This window comes from Nematostella vectensis, chromosome 5, assembly GCF_932526225.1.
Source record: "Nematostella vectensis chromosome 5, jaNemVect1.1, whole genome shotgun sequence".
NCBI lineage: Eukaryota > Metazoa > Cnidaria > Anthozoa > Actiniaria > Edwardsiidae > Nematostella > Nematostella vectensis.
In genome coordinates, this window is record NC_064038.1 from 15025079 (window position 1) to 15047943 (window position 22865).

General features: G+C 39.0%; 2 protein-coding genes and 1 long non-coding RNA gene across 9 annotated transcripts in view; 1 reads left to right on the top strand and 2 right to left on the bottom strand.

Annotated features, from left to right (window-relative positions):
- The window catches only part of LOC5503990 (A-kinase anchor protein 13), a 35349-nt gene extending 21252 nt beyond the window's left edge, over positions 1–14097 (bottom strand). For 4 of the 7 annotated variants that reach the window (XM_048728120.1, XM_048728118.1, XM_048728117.1 and 1 more), the window contains exons 1-14: positions 13622–14097; positions 12362–12405; positions 10050–10197; positions 9369–9680; positions 8734–8908; positions 6620–6738; positions 5772–5821; positions 5288–5354; positions 5090–5209; positions 4810–4892; positions 4386–4467; positions 2397–2912; positions 1996–2014; positions 483–509 (exon numbers count right to left, since the gene is read on the bottom strand). In XM_048728120.1, the coding sequence (XP_048584077.1) occupies positions 483–509; positions 1996–2014; positions 2397–2912; positions 4386–4467; positions 4810–4892; positions 5090–5209; positions 5288–5354; positions 5772–5821; positions 6620–6738; positions 8734–8908; positions 9369–9680; positions 10050–10197; positions 12362–12405; positions 13622–13664 (1805 nt within the window). In that variant the 5' untranslated portion in view covers positions 13665–14097. The remainder of the gene's footprint in view (positions 1–482; positions 510–1995; positions 2015–2396; positions 2913–4385; positions 4468–4809; positions 4893–5089; positions 5210–5287; positions 5355–5771; positions 5822–6619; positions 6739–8733; positions 8909–9368; positions 9681–10049; positions 10198–12361; positions 12406–13621) is intronic. The other 3 variants (XM_048728121.1, XM_048728119.1, XM_048728116.1) reach the window with 1 other exon arrangement.
- Positions 14098–16114: 2017 nt separating this feature from the next.
- On the bottom strand, positions 16115–19511 carry LOC5501475. The gene is made up of 3 exons (XR_007308102.1): positions 19373–19511; positions 18193–18351; positions 16115–16829 (listed from the first exon to the last, which is right to left on the bottom strand). It is a non-coding gene; the product is annotated as an uncharacterized LOC5501475 (long non-coding RNA).
- A 1477-nt stretch (positions 19512–20988) lies between these two features.
- Positions 20989–22716, top strand: LOC125562943. The gene has a single exon (XM_048727298.1). The coding sequence runs from the start codon at positions 20989–20991 to the stop codon at positions 22714–22716; it is 1728 nt and encodes a 575-aa protein (XP_048583255.1).
- The last annotated feature ends 149 nt before the right edge of the window (positions 22717–22865 follow it).

A 22865-nucleotide genomic window follows, 5' to 3' on the forward strand; every position in this document is an offset into this window, starting at 1 on the left:
TGAACGCATGAGAGGTATTTAGAGGTACGAAATCTCAATTTATCTTTTATCACTAAAAAAGGTAAAATAAATAATTTTAAATTGCAATACTTGCCATCAAATCAGATTGGTTATGTTTAAACTGATGAATAAAGTTTTACAGTATCTATCAGTAAAAGGCTTGAGTAAATGTATGTTTGTCTTTGAGTTATTGTTAAAAATAATTTTTAAGTGGCAAAAAAAAACTCATGGCATTTTTTTTGTAAAAAAAATAGTTTCAAAGAAACACAACGCTCTAAATGTGTCACAACATCAAGTTTCGCAGGAAAGAAGGAATGGTTGTTATATATGTAGATTAGTTGAGAAAAAATAGCAAGAAATTAATACAATTTTCTTCATTGGAAATCAAGAAAGTTAGCCTATTAAAAGCTTGTTATTTCAAGTTCGGTAAAAAAGTAAGAGTGGAAAACAGCAAAAATAAAAAACATGAATCCCTAACTTACTCAGTAACTTCAGAACTCATTTCTCCGCTGAAAAAAAAATACAAAAAAGTATTTCCATTAAGTAGGTGCGGAAATGTATTTGACTTTTATCTAAATTAAAATGAGTTACCTAAACAGTAAGATGTGAGAAATGAAATGAAATTCATGAGATGAAGAAGTCTAGAATGGTCACACACAAAGAAAAATGAAAAAGAAGACACTATGCAGCAACTAAAAATATAAGAGAAAAGCAATCAATTAAAATAAAAAGCTTTGGCCAACAAAGTTGTTAGTCAAAGGTGACTCCTCAGGAATAGTAACTACAGTAAGGCAAAGGTGTAACAAAATGTTTGGCAGTCAAAAGGTAAAGCTTAAAAACAAGATAACAAAATAGTATACGAACAGTTAGAAGCAAATAAAAAGGCCATCCTATTAGCAAATGAATAAGGATAAAAGAATAAACTGGGGAAACAACTACCAGAAAATCCAGAATTCTGGCATAACATAAAGAAAAGTGAAGACAGAGGGAGAACATTTGTTGCAATAAAAGACATTTGCATAAGCATACCATATATAAAAATTACATAAAATTGTGAGCTAAAGAATAAAATAATAACATTGTGACAAGCACAAGTTTATATTAAAAAGCCTGCTACTGTGGTTACCAAGACAAAGTTCTAAGAACGTTGGCCAACAAGCACGCATGCACACACACTTCTTAACCAGGAGGATTCTGCCATGCTCTGATGAGCATCCTCATTGGTTTACTAATCTGTCAGTAAGTGCATGATGCAGATATCAAGTAACCAACATTAGTGTCTGGTTTTACTAACATATTATAGTCTAGTGTGAAATCAATCTCCCCTGGGTAATCCCACCAATCACATCTACAACAGGCAACACAAAACATGACATCTAGTGTCACCAGACCTTCCCAGGGGCTTCCAGGTTAGATTTGGATGTTTTGAGCAAGAAGGCTAAATTTTGTGCAAGGAAAGTATGAAAGCATGTTTCACAAAATCATGTTATTTTTTCTTTAAATGGATCAGTTATATGGGAAAAAAGGCTGATGAAGTTAACAGTTTAGCAAATGATGGCAGGTTACCGCTAGCCAACCTATGTAAACCCCCACTCCCCTTCAGTCAACTGATTCAGTTGATGACAATTGAATACATGTTTGAAAAAAAAAACACATAAAAGAATGTACATAGATGGACGAGATGTATTCCTTCCCGCCAAGAGTGCTCAACACATGGAAGCTAGTATACAAGGAGAGGATGGAGGAAGAACAAGAACCGCAACGTTTACTATACATGATCAAGTGGAGCATCATCATGCGCGCCACCCCCTACTTGGTTTGAGTAAGGGGTGGTGCGTGTGATGATATTCCACTTAATCGCACTCAAGGTTGTGGTTTTTGGTTTTTTCCCATCCACTCCTTGTATAAAAGAATGTAAGTATTTCTATCATGAAAACAATGTGGCTCAAGTATACTATAAAGAGCATGGCAGCCAATGCAATGTATGCTGCTTACCTGTTCTGTAAATCTGAACCTAGGACCAGAAAAGGCAAGAATTAGAACAAATGAAATTAACTGTAAAACACAAAGTGCGAACCTTACAGGCCAAAGAGTGGTTCATTTCAAATAGAAGAGTAACTTGAAATGGTATCACGCAGTAGCATGCTTGACAATGGTAATATTGGGACAGCGTCATAAATGTATATAAAGACACTCCCACTCAAGTCACAGAAAGCATCCATTTTCATTGGCTAGTTCATGTAAGTATATCAGACTTCATCTGAAGCTGATCATTTTTTAAAGTTTGCATGAAAGTATACTCTGTTATATTATCAAATGTAAACAATAACAGGAAAGGCTGATCAAGATACTTTAATGTTTGCTATGTTAGATAACGCACTACTTGGCCTACTCACCGTCTTCACCCTCATCCCTGAGATCTGCTAGACAAGCCAAAGAGTATGACTTGCCCTGCATGCTGACACGGTTACCCAACCCCTCCCCCCTCGTGACCGCAGCATCCTTCTCCCCCTGCCTCTCATCACTAGCCTTCTTTATAGAATCCAGGATATCTGCTAGTTTATTGCTTTCTTCTTGCTTCGTCAAGTGAGCTGGTAAATCCACAACCTGAGTCCTACTACGTGATGGATCTTTCTTCTTTTTAGTTCCCTCACCAGACAGGTCATCCAGACTTGAACTGACCCGACGTCGGAAGTCAGGCTTCTGTTCCTCAGAATCATGATCACCCCAGCTTCGCCGCCGGAGGATGTCAGATTTGTCGTCAACTTGCAGATTTGTGTCACCTTCCTTGTTGCGTGACAGGGGATGGTCCTTTTGTCGTGATGGCCGTATTGAGTTTGCTGGCTGTGAATCTGCTCTTGCCTGTGAAGTTCCATTTATTGAGATATTTTCATCTTTACCAGCCGCTTTATCTGAAAGTAAAATTTATTTATTTATTCAGTTTCATTTTTTTCAGAAGGTACAACAGAGCTGGGCTCCAAATCAAGCACCCCCTTGAGTGTATTGTTAATAAGTATTGTAAGCACTGTCACTGGGGGTGGTCACTGCTAGAGGGTTTATTGTGTCCCCAGTGGTTCATTTACATCCCTTGGGTTCAGGTTAGTTTAGTGCAGCTTGAAGAGACAGGACCTCCGGTTTAGCGTCCTTATCCGAGAAGACAGGAAACACGGGAGAATAACTCACTTGTGACACAAATTCAAATCAAGGCAGGAACTCGGAAAAAATCCCCAGTTTGGGCCAGGATTCAAACTCTTTTCAATAATAACTAATTCATGATTCAGCATTAGCCAATTATATGCAAATGTGTTGTTGCATGACCTCTGCAAATCCAAAAGTCCTTGTCTTGTTTGGGAATAACACATAGTCAATCAAAGTCTGAAAGAGTTGATGAGCATCTTCCCTGTCTCATCATAACTGAACACAGCAAGGGAGTTGATTGGTTGAACACAGCAAGGGAGTTGATTGGTTGAACACAGCAAGGGAGTTGATTGGTTGAACACAGCAAGGAAATTGATTGGTTGAACACAGCAAGGGAGTTGACTGGTTGAACACAGCAAGGGAGTTGATTGGTTAAACACCAAGGGAGTTGATTGGTTGAACACAGCAAGGGAGTTGATTGGTTGAACACAGCAAGGGAGTTGATTGGTTGAAAACAGCAAGGGAGTTGATTGGTTGAACACAGCAAGGGAGTTGATTGGTTGAACACAGCAAGGGAGTTGATTGGTTGAACACAGCAAGGGAGTTGATTGGTTAAACACAGCAAGGGAGTTGATTGGTTTAACACAGCAAGGGAGTTGATTGGTTGAACACAGCAAGGGGGTTGATTGGTTGAACACAGCAAGGGAGTTGATTGGTTGAACACAGCAAGGGAGTTGATTGGTTGAACACAGCAAGGGAGTTGATTGGTTGAACACAGCAAGGGAGTTGATTGGTTGAACACAGCAAGGGAGTTGATTGGTTAAACACAGCAAGGGAGTTGATTGGTTGAACACAGCAAGGGAGTTGATTGGTTGAACACAGCAAGGGAGTTGATTGGTTGAACACAGCAAGGGAGTTGATTGGTTGAACACAGCAAGAGAGTTGATTGGTTGAACACAGCAAGGGAGTTGATTGGTTGAACACAGCAAGGGAGTTGATTGGTTGAACACAGCAAGGGAGTTGATTGGTTGAACACAGCAAGGGAGTTGATTGGTTGAACACAGCAAGGTAGTTGATTGGTTTAACACAGCAAGGGAGTTGATTGGTCATGGTGGTTTGTTTGACTATGTGCTATTCCCAGAAGAGAAATGGATTTTGATTCTCAGCAGTCGCACAAGAATGGATTTGGCTATAAAATGAATGTGCAGAGCAGCAACCTGCCTGCATCAAGTTGAAAGTTCACTTACTCATAAGTAAATGTGCTTGAAGGATATCTTGGCCTCTAAATGATGGACAGGATAAACGTCGAGTTGGTCTCCCTCTACCCAGCTAACATGGAAAAGAAATGGAAAACATACAATATCAATTGCAACAGGTAGCTTTGCCATTTGAGCAGAATTGTAGAAATATCATTTTTGCAAACCCATGTAAGTTACCAATTTATAGTACCAAAGATCATTTAAGAATATCTTGGATAAAAATTGGGAGAGGGGGGTGCTGAAATTTTACCAGGGATTTTACAGTCAGCTACTTTTTATTAATATTTTCATGTATTATGAACAGTTTTTAATGTTTCCTTTCAGTTGAGATGATTTCTGTTACATCATATTGCATATAATGAAAAAAAAACATACAAAAAAAAAATGTGTTTTGAGGAATAGCAATACATACCTCACGTGTGCCTTTGTTTTGGTTAACAAGTCTAAGTCTCTGAATCTCCTCATTAATGTCTCTTAGCCGCTTCAGATTTTGTTCTGAAAAGTTATATGAAATATACTGAATCCTTAAGGTCCACTGTGAACTGTGGAAAAGCAACCACAGACTATGCTTTAAAGAGAAAAGAAAAAAAGAAAAATATGGCAATAATCAATACAATAATGGCCACAAACGAAAGTTTCTGTGACATTCGGAAGTAGGAATAAAAGTGAAAGGTAAGGGGACATCCATTTACCCAGTAACTGCCGATTGGAGCCTGGAGGTTTTGGAGAGGTCAGATTGTTAATTCCAATATTTTTTGGGGTACGCAGATCATTTGGGGGTCTTTCCTCCTCATCACTTGAAGATTCTTTAGCTGAAAAAGGGTTAAAAAATAACATGAAATTAAAGTGAACTTCTTACTGGTATTTCACGGATTGCTTTTCAGACATACCTAAGGTGTGGTTTTGTTTTTTTCGCACAGGCCAAGCATGTCTGAAGTTTGATATTCTCTGCTTCATCTGGAAGAGAAAGGTCACTAAATAACACTAGACAAAAGTACAGTATAGGGACAGTAATCTAGTTGATGATGATAGTGGTTTAATTAATAATGGTGTTTATGGGAAAAATTGGAAATAAAAATGTGACAAGCTGGTGATAATGGCAATAATGAGAGTGGTACTTTAGCAGATGATGACAGTTGCCATGAGAATGGTTGCTGTGATGCTGAGAGTAGTGATGATGTTGGTTATTACGTTGATGGAAATAGAGTTCATAACAGTTGATGATTATTGTGACAATATTTAGTGATTGTGACGCTAATAGTTTTATTGGTGATTTTATATAATAGAGAAAATATGATAGCTGTAATGTTGTAAAAGGTGATTATGCATGCTAATTCAAGTATAGGTGGAGTTTGCAGGGAACTTGGCACATACCTCATCTCGAACAAGGTTGTTAATATCCTGGAGCATATCAATGTCGCGTTCTATGCAGGTAAAAAAAAACATTATTACTCTTTCATTTTATTTCATTTTTTTAGCTTCGCCACAATAGGCGGGGTAGCTGCAACAGCATGGCCATTTACTGCGGACCCTTTATAAAACTACATAATTACAACAGATAATAGAAGATGTAAAAAGACTATTTACAACTATGTCATTGCTGTGTACAAAATCTTATTTGCTGATTGGTTATTCTGGTGATTGACAGTTTCTTTTGATGGCCATCAATAAATATGATACTACTGCGTATCCTATGGTGACCTGGACCCCTTAATTCAATAACTTGGATGGACGGATGAAGAGAATGAACATGACAGCAAAATGCTTTAAATAAGCTCATTTTATATCAAATAAGGCAGAAATTTCCTCTCAGATAAAAAATCTTTGACATATACATTCTTCTAGTCATGGTATTGAAAAGGTAAATGAGTCAAGAATGCAAGAAGCACATTATCCAGATTCATGGTTTCAAAAGTGTTATGTGAAGTGTGTATGTTGAAGGTTTCTATGTGATGCCTAAAGGGGAAGAGGCACATAAGAAACTGTGTGTTAAGGGTTGCTACCCCAGCAGGCAACTCAAATTGGTAAAGCCAAATATGGACAAGAAGCCTTCACAAGTTGACACAGTACCTATGCTACCCCAGCAGGCAACTCAAATTGGTAAAGCCAAATATGGACAAGAAGCCTTCACAAGTTGACAAAGTACCTATGCTACCCCAGCAGGCAACTCAAATTGGTAAAGCCAAATATGGACAAGAAGCCTTCACAAGTTGACACAGTACCTAGAGTATTTTGTGCATCTCCATTGTGACTTGAGATAGTAGTTGTCCCAATCTCACTTTTCTTGACATGTGGCTTACTGTTATCCCTCTGACTTTTGGCTTGTTGACTCCCAGGGCCCCTGTGTGACATGGGATAATGGTGGCTGACAACATTGAATTATCACTTAAAGCCGCATTGTCACCAGTTTACTTCCGGAGGTCCGACGGAAACCTCAACCGTTAAAAGACAAAAGAATCTATTAAAATCCGAGATATTAAACAGGCCATCCGCTCTAAATTATCAATCACATCCTCGAAGAAACTTCCAATAAACACACTGCTTTCAATATTTTGAAATATTTTTCGCGTTTTCCGTTAAAAATCATCGGATATTGTTACGTAATCGACCGGAAGTAAACTGGTGACAATGCGGCTTTAAGATACAGCATAAGCATATGAATATTTATATGATCAAATGAACATTAATTTCTCTTCTATGCTAGTGTGCAAGGACTCTTGGCATACACTAGTGAAGGACCAACATTATTTTATAATGAAAACATGAATCCCTTATCTTTTCCACTAGGATTATGGTACCGTCTCTCACTGAACTCTATTAGCCTGTTTTGGTCAACATTCAAGAATGGCTGGGGATACTAAACACTTTATTTTTCATTTTAAACTGTATCAGCATTGTGATAAAAACTACAGCATCACTGTGCCTGACTAGCCTCTTCTCCTGGCATCTGGAGTGTATTTTTTTTTTCAGTATTTTTTATGAATTGGGCTTCCTGTGGTGAGTTGAACTGGTACTGGAAGCTTGAAAAAGGGAGTACGAGCAGATCAAAATAAGTGGTGGATGGAGTATTTTTGTATGTCAATTCATGAATTCGTTAGTTTCTGAAGAATAATACATCATATAGCATCAGAAAAATTCTAAGAAGGCACATTTTTTTAACATTTTTATTGAGTATTGACCCAAAGGGGTCAGCATGAACAGGACCTGGTCCCATGTGAGGCGCAATATAAGGAGATAATAATGTATAAACAACACAAAGAAACAAAAAGTTCAAGGTCAATGGCATACACAAGAACAGGCAATGCACCAGGTGCAGCTGAGATCAGTTCAAAAAAGTTTCAAATTCTAAAAAAGAGCTGTTTTGGAAAAACTTAAACATTTAAGAAATCATCAGTGGTTGGTGTGTTACAAGTTAGGGTTCAAAATATTTTTTTTAAATCTGCTAGATTTTGCTAGCCCATGTGTAGCCACTGACTCGCGAAAATAGCAAGCGCTCCTAGACTTTCAGCGTTAAAAGTGATCTTGAGCGTTAAGATTTCTGTGTACACGAGACAAGCGCATACATATGCAGGAGTTGCCATTATCTGCTGCTTACAAGGAGAAGTTTTGTAAAAAGCCTAGCCTCTTATGATAGTATGTTGGAAAATAACTAAAATAACAGAATTGCTTGGTAAAATAAAAGACTTTCCATAGCCAGTAGGAAGGCTTAGAAAGACATCAACATCATCGTTCAGAAAAACAGAGATAGCCTTCTCTCAACCTTTGTGTAGTTTCTCTATCCCAAATAACATTGATACATTTTCTAAGGCTGAACTAAGGACAGATTTATCACGAATAGGTGGTAGAGTTGAAGTGTTTTTCTATATATTTGAACCGCTCAAACCACTCACACCAATAAACAGTGGTTGATCTGAGCCAATCAAAATATCCAAGAGAACTTACTAAGTGAGTGGTCAATCAGAGACTATAATAAGTTTTCCTGCTAAAGCCCCGATGTCACGGAACACAATTATCGCAGCCATTGCGTAGACGCTATAAGAGGATATTTTCCCGAGTCAGCGGCTACACATAGGCTAGATTTTGCCGCCTTTGGGGATTTTGGTGGGGAAAAAAACCTGCATACCAAAAATATGAGAAAATCGGGAATAAAAGAGCCAGCAAAGACCACAACAGCCAACTGTGAAACAGCAGACTATCACCGACAGCCGGCCACTATTTTGAACCCTGCAAGTAGAGTTTAACAATGCTATTATAAAGTATGAGGCCTGAAATGTGTATGTTGTATACTATATGGTGTTGGATGTTAAATGAAAATATACAGCACTGCATACTGTACCTTAAAAAGACATCAGCCAGTGACCGCAGGCCCTTCTCCTTGGCAACGTCCATGGGGGACTTTCCATTTGTGTCACACATCCCCAGGGCCTGGCTAGCTCCTGGTAGGTCAACAAGGTACTCTGCGAACTGAGTAAAACCCAGCCTTGCTGATAAATGCAATAGAGTTTCTTGACCTAAAAGCAAAGGGCGAAAATACAGAGAAGGTAAAAATTGTTTAAAGCTTTGCAGTAATGATTATCTACAGCACAAGTACTGCCATTTTTAACTGCAAAGTCTGCTAATTTAAAAAAAAGCAATATATAAGCAATTATAATAAAACCAAACTGTTAATGGGCAAAATCTGAATATGCTAAATTAACATGTAAAACTGCAAAACTGCAAAATCTGAATGTGCTAAATTAACATGTAAACAAATGAAAATAAGAATGTATATATATAAAAAAACAAGAAGGCAAACAGTTAAATATTTTATTTAGATGTCTCTACTTTCATGATCAAAGGGCAAACAGTACAGACGGCCAGGGGATAAAACCTTGGCAAAAAATGAATATTTAAAAATATATACTGTATATTGGAGTATTTAAAAAAATATCTTTAATATTTAAAAAGCAAATATTTGAATATTTAACATACCTTTACTAGTCTTGACATGTTTTCCATTTTCTCCAACCAAAGTCCATGTGGGGGATAAGTCCAAAAATTCAAATGCACTCGTCAACCGATAGTCCAGAGTATTCCGCAGATCACAGGGAACATTATTTGAAGCAGAGCACAGAGGGACCAGGGCCTCTAGAAATGCAGAGTCCGAGCTTCTCTCTGCAAGAAGTTCAGCTAAGATTTGCTCAGTTTCTAATACATAGAGAAACTTGTGAGCTGACAGTACCCCTATAGTATCATTCTTTAAGCAGTAGACAGTTAAGGAAACACGTTCAGCCACATCATGGCCTGGAAGAAAAAAGAAAACAATAAAATACAAAATATTGCAGGATGCAGTATTTAACTGTATTCAAATGCTTCAATCCTGGACACAAAACTGTTGAGACACTTCCCAAATTTGGATAGAAAGGGTCGATTGATGTATAAATAACTCAGTTCATAATGCACGTGTCGAATTTGGATTTTTTTGGGTGCGAAAATATGTGAGTCTCAAGAGCGGGTGGGGGGGGGTATAAATGTGAAAATCTGTCTCAACAGGTTTTGTACAGGATTGTAGCTACCTCATAAAAATAAATCATAACAATAAAAGTACATGCCATAATTGTTTTTGTATTGTATGTGTGATTTGATTGAATTGACATGTTAAGTGGTCATTACCTGGTATGATGGCTCTAAGTGTGTAGCAATTGATTTGTTGGGCTGTTGTTACATGCCGCTGCTTACTTCCAGCAAAAACTAGGAAGAAATCTCCTCCCTCAGGCAAAGGAAAGTCTTCTGAATAGGAGACAAAGACCACTTCCCCACCCTGAAAAATATGTAAGGATGTACTATGTAAAACCTTAAAAATAAGTCTTTGCAAGGTTTCTTTTGCAAAGGTTAAAAAACAGTGAAAAAATGCATAATAATATAACAGAATAGGAAACATACAGTATTTAGGGTACACAACCATATTTCTTGTTTTAAGGCTTTAATATAAGGGTTTTAAGGCTATAATATAAGGGTTTTAAGGCTATAATATAAGGGTTTTAAGGCTTTAATATAAGGGTTTTAAGGCTATTATATTGGATATTGGCTTTATCTGTAGATCTCTTGTGTTGAAGCCTTGTGACAAAAATTTGCTTCAGTAGTTCTAGCCATCTCAGGTTGATATTTACAGTGTTTCAGATAGCTGTATTATTGAAAGGAATTGATGACATTATAAAAGAAGTTGTGATTTGGATATTGCATATTTTATTGAGCTTTGTAGTTAAAAATATAAATTTGGCTTGCATCGTAAGAATCAATGCCTGGAAATCTGTAAAGAGAAATCTTTTTACCTAAATAAGTCCCCAATACTTTCCCTCTAAATAATCACAGCTAACCCTTCAGCAATGTCTAACAGGATTTTTACAAATGCATTTTCCATAGCATAAACTGTAGATATGTATAGCAGATATAGATTTTATAACTTCTTTCACAGCAATTTGGAAAAACGATAAATAAGTGTTAAAAATACTGTCTTTTATAACAGCAAATATGAGCTGATATGCATAGCTGCTAAGGTCGAGAGAACAGTCCGGTCAACTCTACACCACTAAGACGGGCGGTTTGACACTAAAGCTGAAGCAGTTTACCTATAGGGGAGCAATGTACTGAATCAGGTAACCACAACAGACAGCAGAAAATTTGTATCCAAAAAGAGCAGTGCAAATTTTACCAGAATTTTGCTTTTGGATCACTGACATGATTTCCCAGCCAGAGACAAGGGATAACATCTCAAATATAAGAGAACAACCAAAAAGATCTGAAAACTATATCCAAAGAAAATCAACACTGCAATTTACATAGCCAAATAGATTTGGAAACTATAAGCTGCATAAAATAATGATCATAATAATTATAACAATAATAATAACAATAACATATACAACCAAATAAGAACTAAAAGTTATAAGTTTTGAATAACTAGTGTTTAAACAAAAAAAAAATCATTGCATTAAATAACAAAAATAAACACCTTTAGTTTTGGACCAGTTTAACTGCATGTTTTGGGTTAAACCATAAAAATAGCAAAACGAAATAGGTTTTACATTTAATTTGAAACACTATACACCTATAAATTAATATTCAATTAAGCCCTAAAATTGGTGAGAATTGACATCTAATACAGCTTTAGATTGTTCTTCTGCCTGACATGGAACTCTTGATATATTTCAGATTTGATAGGAGACTGATGCTATGCACAATTAAAGTTAACATGAACATTTAGAATCTTCAAAATATAAAATCCAAGCAGGATAAATATCACTATTCTACCTCTGGCTTATTCTTCCAGGGCAGTCCACAGTGTTCCTTTCTAATAAAACCACTGGAATATTGGAGGGACATTCCCTTATAAAAAAGATTTTCCATCATGTGGATTTCATACTCATTTCATGTGCAGTGACTTGTTTACAAACTTAACAAAACATTACCGTGTGTCTTTGGAAAACTATAAATAACTCTGATCAAAGAGTTAATTTGGCTTGGTATTTAATTCAATAGCTTTGAAGGTCTTGGCAGCTAAAAAGGCGCACAACATTGAAAATTCCAAACAAGAATACAGTTCAAAGATTTATAAAATAACTGTAAAGGATTTCAAATTATATGTTGACCGACTCAGAAAGCTGTCTTTCTGGATCTGTGGTCTATGTAAATAAACCCTTGCGAGTTGTAGAGCAATATACCGCACCAAAACCTAGTATTCAACCTTACAGACGAAACAAACTCCGAGATAAGCCGTTAACATTACAAACTATTACAAGAAATTAGTTTGTAATACTAGTAAATATGTATTTCGGACTATGAAAAGCATTAAGTTTCCCAATCAAACGAGATAATCTGTGTGGTTTGATCCGTCTCGAAGCAAATTCCTCTAACTCCAAAGGCAGGATTTCAAGACATTATCTTGTATGGGATTCAGTATATGTTAATGGTCAATTGTGACTCACCTTTGTAGGGCAACTTTGCGGGGTGAAAGCCATACAACATGCATCTGAAAATATAACAAATCGCCGGTCAAACTTCTGGATAGTATTTCTATCTCTTTACCGTAAAGGCAAGAAGCAACGTTAGACGTTTTGATATGTCATTTATATGCATGTGCCAATCAACCAAAACCTTTCAAATGCAAATGTAAGTTTCTTGGAGCGCTACAACGATAGATTCAAATAAATCTGGGAGAAATCGAAAATTAAAGATCTAGTCCGAATAATTCAACAGTCAAACGAATAACAACACAAATATTGGGCATTTTTATCTATAAAATTATTTGACTTGCAGAGGCCCGCATAGAAATCGAAATATCATCAATATACATACAATTATATCTGTTCTTGTTTTGTAAGTTTTGAGATAATTTAGTTTTTACCAGAGCGCTAATATACCAGAATCATTAACCAAGTGAAAATATAGTTTCCGTTTGAACATTTTAATTTCGATTCGAAAGACATTCGAAGAAAATAGCCCTTGTTTTGCAGTGAAACATTCCAAAAACAAATATTATATATACTGTAATTGAGGTCGCGAACGTCATATAGACAAGAATATAACACGAGACAAAAATAAAATTGCCATTTTAATTCATAGACGGGTTTTTATATTCTATATTTTTTTTCTAAAGCCGTTAATTTTTTTTATCCAAATTATCTCTTTTAGTGAGTGGAAAGCTCAAGATCGAATGTGGTGTCTCTGACTTTGTCTTAACCAAATTTTATAGTGGTTGGAGAACTTTTGATTTACTTTGAAAACACTTCATCAACGTAATCCTTTGGGAGTTTGAACCGTCTGTTTTATTATCCTTGTCCTCCTGTACTTCCCAAACTCCTAAACTTTTGAGGAAATAAAGGCGAACTTCCACAAAGCTTCCTCGCCTCGAACTCCAACAGTGAAAACGATTGAGATTATGTACAATTTTAACCGGGATCACTAAAATCAATGCAGACGCAATTTTTAACTCGGCCATCGAAGTTAAATTAGCGGTAAAGCATCGGCACATTAAGGGAGATAGCTGGTTAAAAGTAATGGTTTTCTACATTTATTCAATCGAGTTGGGACTTCGAGTCAAATGTTTGATAGTGATGATAATATCTTGCGTGATCTCCTAAAGCGTAGGCAATGGAAAGCTTCCAGAGACTGGTGATAATATCTACATTTCAAATTATTAACAACTTACTTAAAAAGATCGAGGCCGTAAAATGCGAATAATATACCTGAAGAAATAGTCGGCGATTCCCGGCCTCCGCTTGAAGTCATTTCCTCGCTTGAAAGTAGAAACGCAAATCCACTTCTTCGGCACTAGTCAGACTTCAACCATCCAAAACAGAATCCCAAAAAGTGTGAAAATCCCTCCACTAGTGATTTATGGCTGTTTCCAGCTCTTAGTTACGGACCTAAGCTCTCAAGACTTGTCTGTAAAGTCCAAAGTGGCCATCTTCGAGCGAGACATAAGTCGTGGTTTCTTGCAAACTCTGTAATTGTCTGCCATAAAACTTTACAAAATATACGTGTTATTAACCACCGAACGCCTCCATTGCGGTATAAACCCAGTAGATGTACTCTCTTTGTTACCCGAGCAAACTTTCCGTGATGTTCTGAGGGTTATTTGGTGTTATTTTGAGTTATTCTTCGTGGACATTCCAAAACCTTGGTGAAACTCTCTTGGTAAACTTATGGACAACAGGGTGACGTCATAGCTTGGTAACCTCTCGTCCCACTCCCTGGGCAAAAAAGATCTCATTCGACCAACGGAGGAATTGTTTGGTTCCCTAAAGTAGTTTTTTTTTTTTTTTTTTTTTTTTTTTTACCGATAAGATCTTCCAAATTTCCCACAGGGTAAAGGTAGTAAGGAAAAAAATGTCGTTTCATTTTTTTTTCTGTCACTATACCCATCTCTGCTTTTTCACCCCTGCTTTTTATACATAGCTATAACCTTCAATGAATCATGGGTAAATTTGCAAAAAAGGCTAGAAACAAGCGCTTATAGATGGTTTAACTGACCGTCCGACTAAGATGACCGTCCGACTATGATGACTGACTAAACGGACGGGCCGACTGAAAGTGACATATGACCGGGTGATGACCGATGGAGTATAACTTTGACCGACTATGACTGACTGGTTTCGGCTGACTAACCGACCGACCGACCGACCGACTTGTCTAGGTCAAAGATTAGACATTACCCACTTTTGGCCGCCTAGGGGCGCCCCTGTGTACGCGCCTATATGACCGATTGACCGACAGACTGTTTTTGACCGATTGGCCGACAGACGATGTATGACCGATCGACAGACAGACGATGTATAACTAATCGACCGACAGACGATGTATGACCGATCGACACACAGACGATGTATGACCGATCGACAGACAGACGATGTATGACCGATCGACGGGGAGACTGTGTATGACCGATCGACAGACAGACGATGTATGACCGATCGACTGACATACGATGTATAACCGATCGACTGACATACGATGTATGACCGATCGACAGACAGACTGTGTATGACCGATCGACAGACATACGATGTATGACCGATCGACTGACATACGATGTATGACCGATCGACAGACAGACTGTGTATGACCGATCGACAGACAGACGATGTATGACCGATCGACTGACATACGATGTATGACCGATAGACTGACATACGATGTATGACTGATAGACTGACATACGATGTATGACCGATCGACTGACATATGATGTATGACCGATCGACTGACATACGATGTATGACCGATCGACTGACATACGATGTATGACCGATCGACTGACATACGATGTATGGCCGATCGGCAGACAGACTGTGTATGACCGATCGACAGACAGACGATGTTTGACCGATCGACAGACAGACTGTGTATGACCGATCGACAGACAGACGATGTATGACCGATCGACTGACATACGATGTATGACCGATAGACTGCCATACGATGTATGACCGATAGACTGACATACGATGTACGACCGATAGACTGACATACGATGTGTGACCGATAGACTGACATACGATGTGTGACCGATAGACTGACATACGATGTCTGACCGATAGACTGACATACGATGTATGACCGATAGACTGACATACGATTTATGACCGATCGACTGACATACGATGTATGACCGATCGACTGACATACGATGTATGACCGATCGACTGACATACGATGTATGGCCGATCGGCAGACAGACTGTGTATGACCGATCGACAGACAGACGATGTTTGACCGATCGACAGACAGACTGTGTATGACCGATCGACAGACAGACGATGTATGACCGATCGACTGACATACGATGTATGACCGATAGACTGCCATACGATGTATGACCGATAGACTGACATACGATGTACGACCGATAGACTGACATACGATGTGTGACCGATAGACTGACATACGATGTGTGACCGATAGACTGACATACGATGTATGACCGATAGACTGACATACGATGTATGACCGATAGACTGACATACGATTTATGACCGATCGACTGACATACGATGTATGTTATGTATCGGGGAAGGGAGGGGGCACAGGGACTCCCCATTAAATCAAACTATGCATGACAACCGCCAATGACCAGCTAAGATGAATTGTTTAGAGCAGGCCCCTAGGTTTTTTCAGCAGCCAAAGCGATCGTGTCCCCCAAACCATATAACACGCAAGGCTTTTTGTAGCTAATTTTGTTAAAATTGATTTTATTATTGTCATCAAATTATTGTCATCAATTAGGAGTTTAATGATAAATTTTAACACCAGTTTTTATTTTCCCACATTCGTTTATCAAATTGCGGCGAGAAATATCTAATAGATCGTATAAAACAGATATATTCCAGCCTTATTTCCTTGTTTGCGCGCTGCCGTGCAAAACGAGTTGGAAGCTCAAAGTGAAGGCTGATTCAATTCTTGGTCATATTCTGCGCGAGAAAAAAATAACACCGAGTGAAGTCCTGCCCAGAAGGCTATCCACTTAAAGACGGCAGATATTTATATAACGCTATTCCCTGGTTAAAGTTGTTGACTTGTTTAGTCTCCTCTGACGCACCTATCTTCGGGAACCCAGTTTGTCACGGAACAACGCCCTGGGTTGCAAAGAAGGCTCTTGAGGGGACTATACAGAATACGAAACATATAGAAAATGTTGTGGGCACAGCCACGCCCCACTGGTTGGGAGAGGGTGCACGTGACCCCAGTGCCCCACCCCCCGCTACGGACATGAAAAATCGATTAAGTCTCCGCAAAGTCCTGTCAAATAGGCTTGCACGTGTAGATTTCCACACCTGTGTCTGTGTATTCACTGAAGAGACAGTAACAGTCAACACCGCAATCACAACTATTGACGGCAAGCTCATACACTCCGGGCGAGACCATTCGACACACGACCCCATGGCAGTCTCCGCACTGAAATAATATAAATCAGAGGGTACTAAATTATTATTAGTGTCCTCAAAACCTTTCCCTCTTCCTTCAGTTGTTCAGCCTTACCCATCCCAAGGGATAACGGGCTTGTCCCTCTCATAACACAGGGCCGTAGCATCAGGGGGTGGGGCACTGAGGGCACGTGCCCCTTCCTCCCTCCCCCACCCAATATTCAAAAAAGTAACCCTATTCAGACTGGGTTATTTTTGACTGTCTGTAGCTGGGCGGGGGCTTAAAGGCCCCCTCCGTATTTCATGAACCGCTATGACCATCAAACTTACAGACACTAATCACCACCATGCAAAGAATCGCCACTCTCTATTTTGGGTGTGGTCGAAGCAATTATAATGTCACAATGACGTCATAAAGACGATGTCTTGATATTCTTTTAAATATTGCCTAAATTATCAGATATCGGGTTAGAAATCATTTTAAATTATTTATAAAATCATTGTTAAAATCAAACTTTTAACGGCTTTACAATGCAAAAAGGCCATAAAAACGCTTATAATCAATTTTTTTTGGAAGAATTTCCGCTTTCTTGGGTCCGCCATCTTGGATCCGCCATCATGATTTTTGCAAAAGAAAAAAAAATCTGTAATTATTACAAAAAAAAGGATTTGCATGCATTTATTACTGCCCATAGTAATGAGAAATGCAAAATATTTGATTTTAAAGTGTCATCTAGTAAATCTAGTGACATTTTAAACAACAGCTTTAAGAGAGCAAAATTTACCCACCCCTCCCCCCAAATATCCGAGATAAAAAAATTCTAGCGTTGTCGTGAAACTTGACACCTAAACAAACTTATAAACTCAAAAGAGACATTTAAATCTGAAAAACAGGACCAAAATATAAAAAATGCAATACTTTTTAGTTTTTGGGAAACCTGTGTGGGAAAAATCTGTTGCCATGGTAACATGGAGCGTCTCCTCGACATATCAATGGCATCAATACGTCCACAGATAGATTTTAGGAAAATTTACCAAGTTTTTGCCTCTTAGCTTCAATGGTTCAGAAGTTACAGCAATTTTCCCGGAGGGAGGGGGGGGGGGGGGGGGGCTTGAAGAGCCCCCGCCCCCCAGTCTGCATAGGGTTAAGGAAATGACCTGTAGGGGCGTGGCTCCCAATATTTTCTTAACCTTTCTGTATTGGGTGGTACCAATACCAAAAGATGCGAAGCAATAGAATAAGTCAAACGCAAGCACAAAAAAAAACAATACCGACCTGCTTTTGGGGGAATTGAAGAAAAAGCTTCTAAGGCCCCGCTAGAGCACAACCCCCCCCCCCCCCCCAACCGCCAATACCATCCCTCCCCTGCGTTTTCTTCTCTTCTCAATCTTACCCATCCCGAAGGATCCGGGTTTGTAGATCTCGTTCTTCTGCGCCTGCGCCAAATCACGGAGTCCGCTGTGTCTAAGGTGACAAGTACGAGGAGGAAGAAAAGTAGTAGAAGCCGAATTCGCATGATCGCTATGTCAGGGTTCTTACGCACTGCAGGTCCCTGAAAATGAATCGCCAGTTCATGTGATTAAACTGGTAAATTCATGTGATTTTACTGTTGAAGTCATGTGATTATACTGGTACAGTCATGTGATTATACTGGTAAAGTCAAGTGATTACATTGGTAAAGTTATGTGATTGTATGGGTTAAAGTCATGTGATTGTATGGGTTAAAGTCATGTGATTGTATGGGTTAAAGTCATGTGATTATACTGGAAAAGTAATGTGATTATACTGGTAATGTCATTTGACTATACTGGTACAGTCATGTGATTGTATTGGTAAAGTCATGTGATTGTATGGGTTGAAGTCATGTGATTATACTGGTAAAGTAATGTGATTATACTGGTAAAGTCATGTGATTATACTGGTAATGTCATGTGACTATACTGGGAAAGTCTTGTGATTATACTAGTAAAGTCATGTAATTATATGGGTAAAGTCATGTGATAATACCGGTAAAGTCATGTGATTATTCGGATAAAGTCGTGTGATTATACGAATAAAGTTGTACGTGGTGGTTTAGATGGTGGAAACGGCGAAAAAAAAAAGACGATGAAATAACAAACTCGCGCATAGCTATAGCTCTGACTTTTCATTACCGGAAGTGCGATACCGGAAGTGAAGTCATGACAGATCCGGATTTCCTACTGGCATAGAATTCAGATCATACCACTTATGAAAAAGCGCGCTATACGCGCGACGTTAACGATACAATCTTCCCTAAGCTTACATTTGACCCCCTCAACCAGTCGGCTAGAATCGTAGGGAATTCATTTCTATGTGCTGTAAGTCTCGCTTAAAGTAGAGCTAAAGCCAGAAAAAAAGAAGCCAATTTATCCTGTATGAAAAATCCCAAACAGGCACAACATATAGTTATGTTGTAGTTTACGCCAGCAAAATCTGATAAATGTTTCGGAAATTTTGTCAATTAAACATCCATAATTACTTAGTGGAATAAAGGGAGCCAAAAATTCCGGAACTAAAAATACAAACACAAAGTAAGTTAATACCCTATTTACCCCTTGTCAAAGCTATCCTTGACCGTGGCCTTGGTACGACGTGGTGCTGTATTACGCGAGTAGACTTGATAGTTCTGCCACTGCTCTTTCGTTGCCGCTTGTTATGAGCGGTAGCGGTCAAATGTGTGATCGCTTGAATTTCCCTCGTCGCAGTTGATTTCTACTAGGTGTTAGATTATTGGTTGCTTGGTTGTCAATCACTTGGAAATGGTTAACGATTTCGACTATGTACTTAAAATATACCCAGCCTATATTGAATCCGAAAATAAACAGCTCTTGGAAAATAAATATTATCTACACAATTATTAATGTTAAAAATATTCCAGAAACGAGAAGTATTTCTGCGTTTTTGCTTCATTAGTTTTTTTTTCCTGGGAGGTGTGGGCGGTGCTTGAGTGTGGGACGGGTACACTCTTTTTTATAAGAATCTCTAATTTTCAGTTGAGGCTGGGCCGTTCTTCCTTCTGGAGCATTTTAAATAATAATAATAAAAAGTAGATTTATATAGCGCTTTTCTCTTAAGGATCCAAAGCGCTTTTTTAAGGGCTGAAAATGTTCTTAACGATGATCTTAAATCTTTAGTGTACATTAAAATGTTATACCCAAATGAACTATTAGGAAGACAATTACACAAATGATCAATAGCAAGGATATTTAAAATTGTTATTTTGAACACAATTTTATTCTGTATTTTAGAACGTATCATACTAACATTTTGCTGCTATCTCAGCCTCGGCATGTTCTTTGCATCTTTTATAAGTTTCATCCTTTTGACCCAGGGCGTCGCGGAGATCTGGCGCACAGGGAGCGCGCAAGAAAGAAAGAGGATTTTGTGAAATATCAGGCTTAAAGTTCTTATTAAATAGGTTTTTGTAAAAAAAAGGTTCTATAAAAAAAGAGTGTATGCAGCCCCCGAACTCGAACTAGGGAAGCAAAAACTAATTAGTCTACAGCTAAGCCTTTCGTTAACGGGCTGGAGTTATCAGATCCGTTTCAAACTAAATATACTAGCTCCTCTTTAGTCAGTTATTTATCATTACTATATAATACATTCTTATTCTTTCGTATGACAGGGCCGTAGCAGGGGGTGGGGCACTGGGGGCATGATATGCCCCCCCTTTCCCCCCCCCCTCCCAAATATTTAAAAAAAATAAAGGAAATGACCAGACCAGGCGTGGCTGTGCCTCCCCCCCCCCCCCCCCCCCCAAATATTTCGAGGCCCGCTACGGCCGTATAATAAATGCAGTAACTCCTGTGTTTACAAATCAAGCGGACAAATCTCTATACAAACAAACCTTTCTTTGCTGAAAGATCACTGCGGCCAACTAGCCGCAAAAAAAATGACTTTCTCAGCCTAGTCTCAGGCGTTCTTCTGGGTTCCCTGTGCTCCGAGGTGAGCCGTGAGGCAGCTTGGGAGCTGTGATGCGAATTTTAAAGGATTTCCATCCAAGTTCAAGCATGGCTTTGAGGTCACTCAAGCAAACACGGTCGAGGTTGCATTTGCATCTATTAAGTCTATGTCACGCTACCGTCACACACCACCATCAAGATTAAATCTGAATAATTCGTCACGCGTCATGCAATTACTGTTGATAATTGCCTCCGACTGTTCGATGATGAACCCTGGCCCCGTCAAACACCCTTGCGGCGCTTGCGGAAAGCCTACGAAGTCAAACCAAAAGGCAATATGCTGCGATGAGTGCGGACATTGGATGCATGCTAAATGTATTTACATGTCTTGTGAATCGTACCAGAGATACGTTGATGAGTCGAAACTAACATGGATCTGTAATATATGCGCTTTTCCAAATTTTTCATCGGGACATTTCGTAGAAGACACAAGATTGATCGAAGAAAACAGCTTTGCTCCTCTTGCAGATTCATCTTTAGAGGGCACATCGATGAATGGAGCAAATGATTCTGACCTGCTCGAGCCGCCACGCTGTATATCTTCGAGTACACCCGTGCGGCCTACTCGCCGTGGACCTCGCAATCCTGCAAAGCTAACGTGCATGGAGATCAATTGCAATAGTATCCAAAGCAGTGAAAGAGCAGCTATCTTTGCTAGCCATGTCTCAACACACAAACCCGACATCATATTTGGTTGTGAGTCAAAGCTGTCACCCGAAGATCCTACAGCGGCGAGTTTCCCATCAGATTATAACGTTTTTAGAAAGGAACGTTCTGGTAGCGGAGGAGGTGGAATTTTCATCGCTGTGAAACATGATATTCCGTCGTACGAGCTACCAGACATAACCACAAACCCAGAGGATGAGTCTCTGTGGGCAGCAATCCGTTGCGCCAACAAGAAGACTGTCTATATATGCGCGTTTTACAAGCCCCCTGATGCTCCTGCTACCCGTCTGGATTTCCTACAAGAGTCTATTTTTAAGGTCTTTTCGCAAAACAAGAAATCCCACCCAAACATCGTAATAAGTGGCGATTTTAACTGTGGCGACATAGACTGGCGTAATGATCCACCATCTATTACAAATCACTCAACAGCATCTATGATGCAGAAACTGTTAGACCTGATTTCGAATAACGCCCTCATTCAGCATGTTACTAAACCGACACGCCCAGTTTCTCTAAAGACATTGGACCTTGTGATATCATCCACACCAGCTCTTGTATCTGATATTACAATCCATCCAGGGATGAGCGACCATGACATCGTAAAGTTTAACATCAACACTAAAACCAGGCGGATAAAGACCCCCCCACATAAAGTGTACCTCTATAACAAGATGGACCTTGCGGCCCTTAAGCGCGATGTGGCTAAATTGTCAGAAGATTTCACTCTTTGTTGCGAGGAAAGATCTTTGGAGAAAAATTGGTCCTTCTTTGAAGACCGGTTGAAATCTGCAGTGGAATCGCATATCCCATACAGGTTCACAAAATCTAAAACATCTCTGCCTTGGATAACACAGTCAGTCAAACGTCAAATACGAAAGCGTGACCGCCTTCTATCTAAAGCATTGAAAAGTAACAACAAAAACTCCCAAGCTTGGCGCAATTATCGTCACCAGAGAAACCATGTAGTGAAATTACTCAAGGCAGCCCATAACCACTACTTGAATACAGTGATTGGTGGAAGCCTGGGGTCAAATCCTAAAAAGTTTTGGAGCCATGTCAAGCACTCTAGGACAGAGAGTCGTGGTATTCCCACCTTGCGCCAAGGGAACTCAATGTTTATTTCAGATAAGGACAAGGCAGAGGCATTGAACAAGTATTTTGAGAGTGTTTTCACTATGGACGATGGTGTCGTTCCCGACCTTGACCCTCCAACATGTCCCAAAATTAGTGATATACCATTACTCAGGCTGGCGTATTTAAACAGCTAGCTGGTTTGAATGTAAACAAAAGTAATGGTCCTGATGGCATCTCGCCTGGGAACAGAGCTGACAAATGCTACAATGGTAGAATTAACTGAGTACAGGGCAGGCTGAACATAGGCCTATATAAACAACTCCCGAAAAAATGGTCTAAAAAT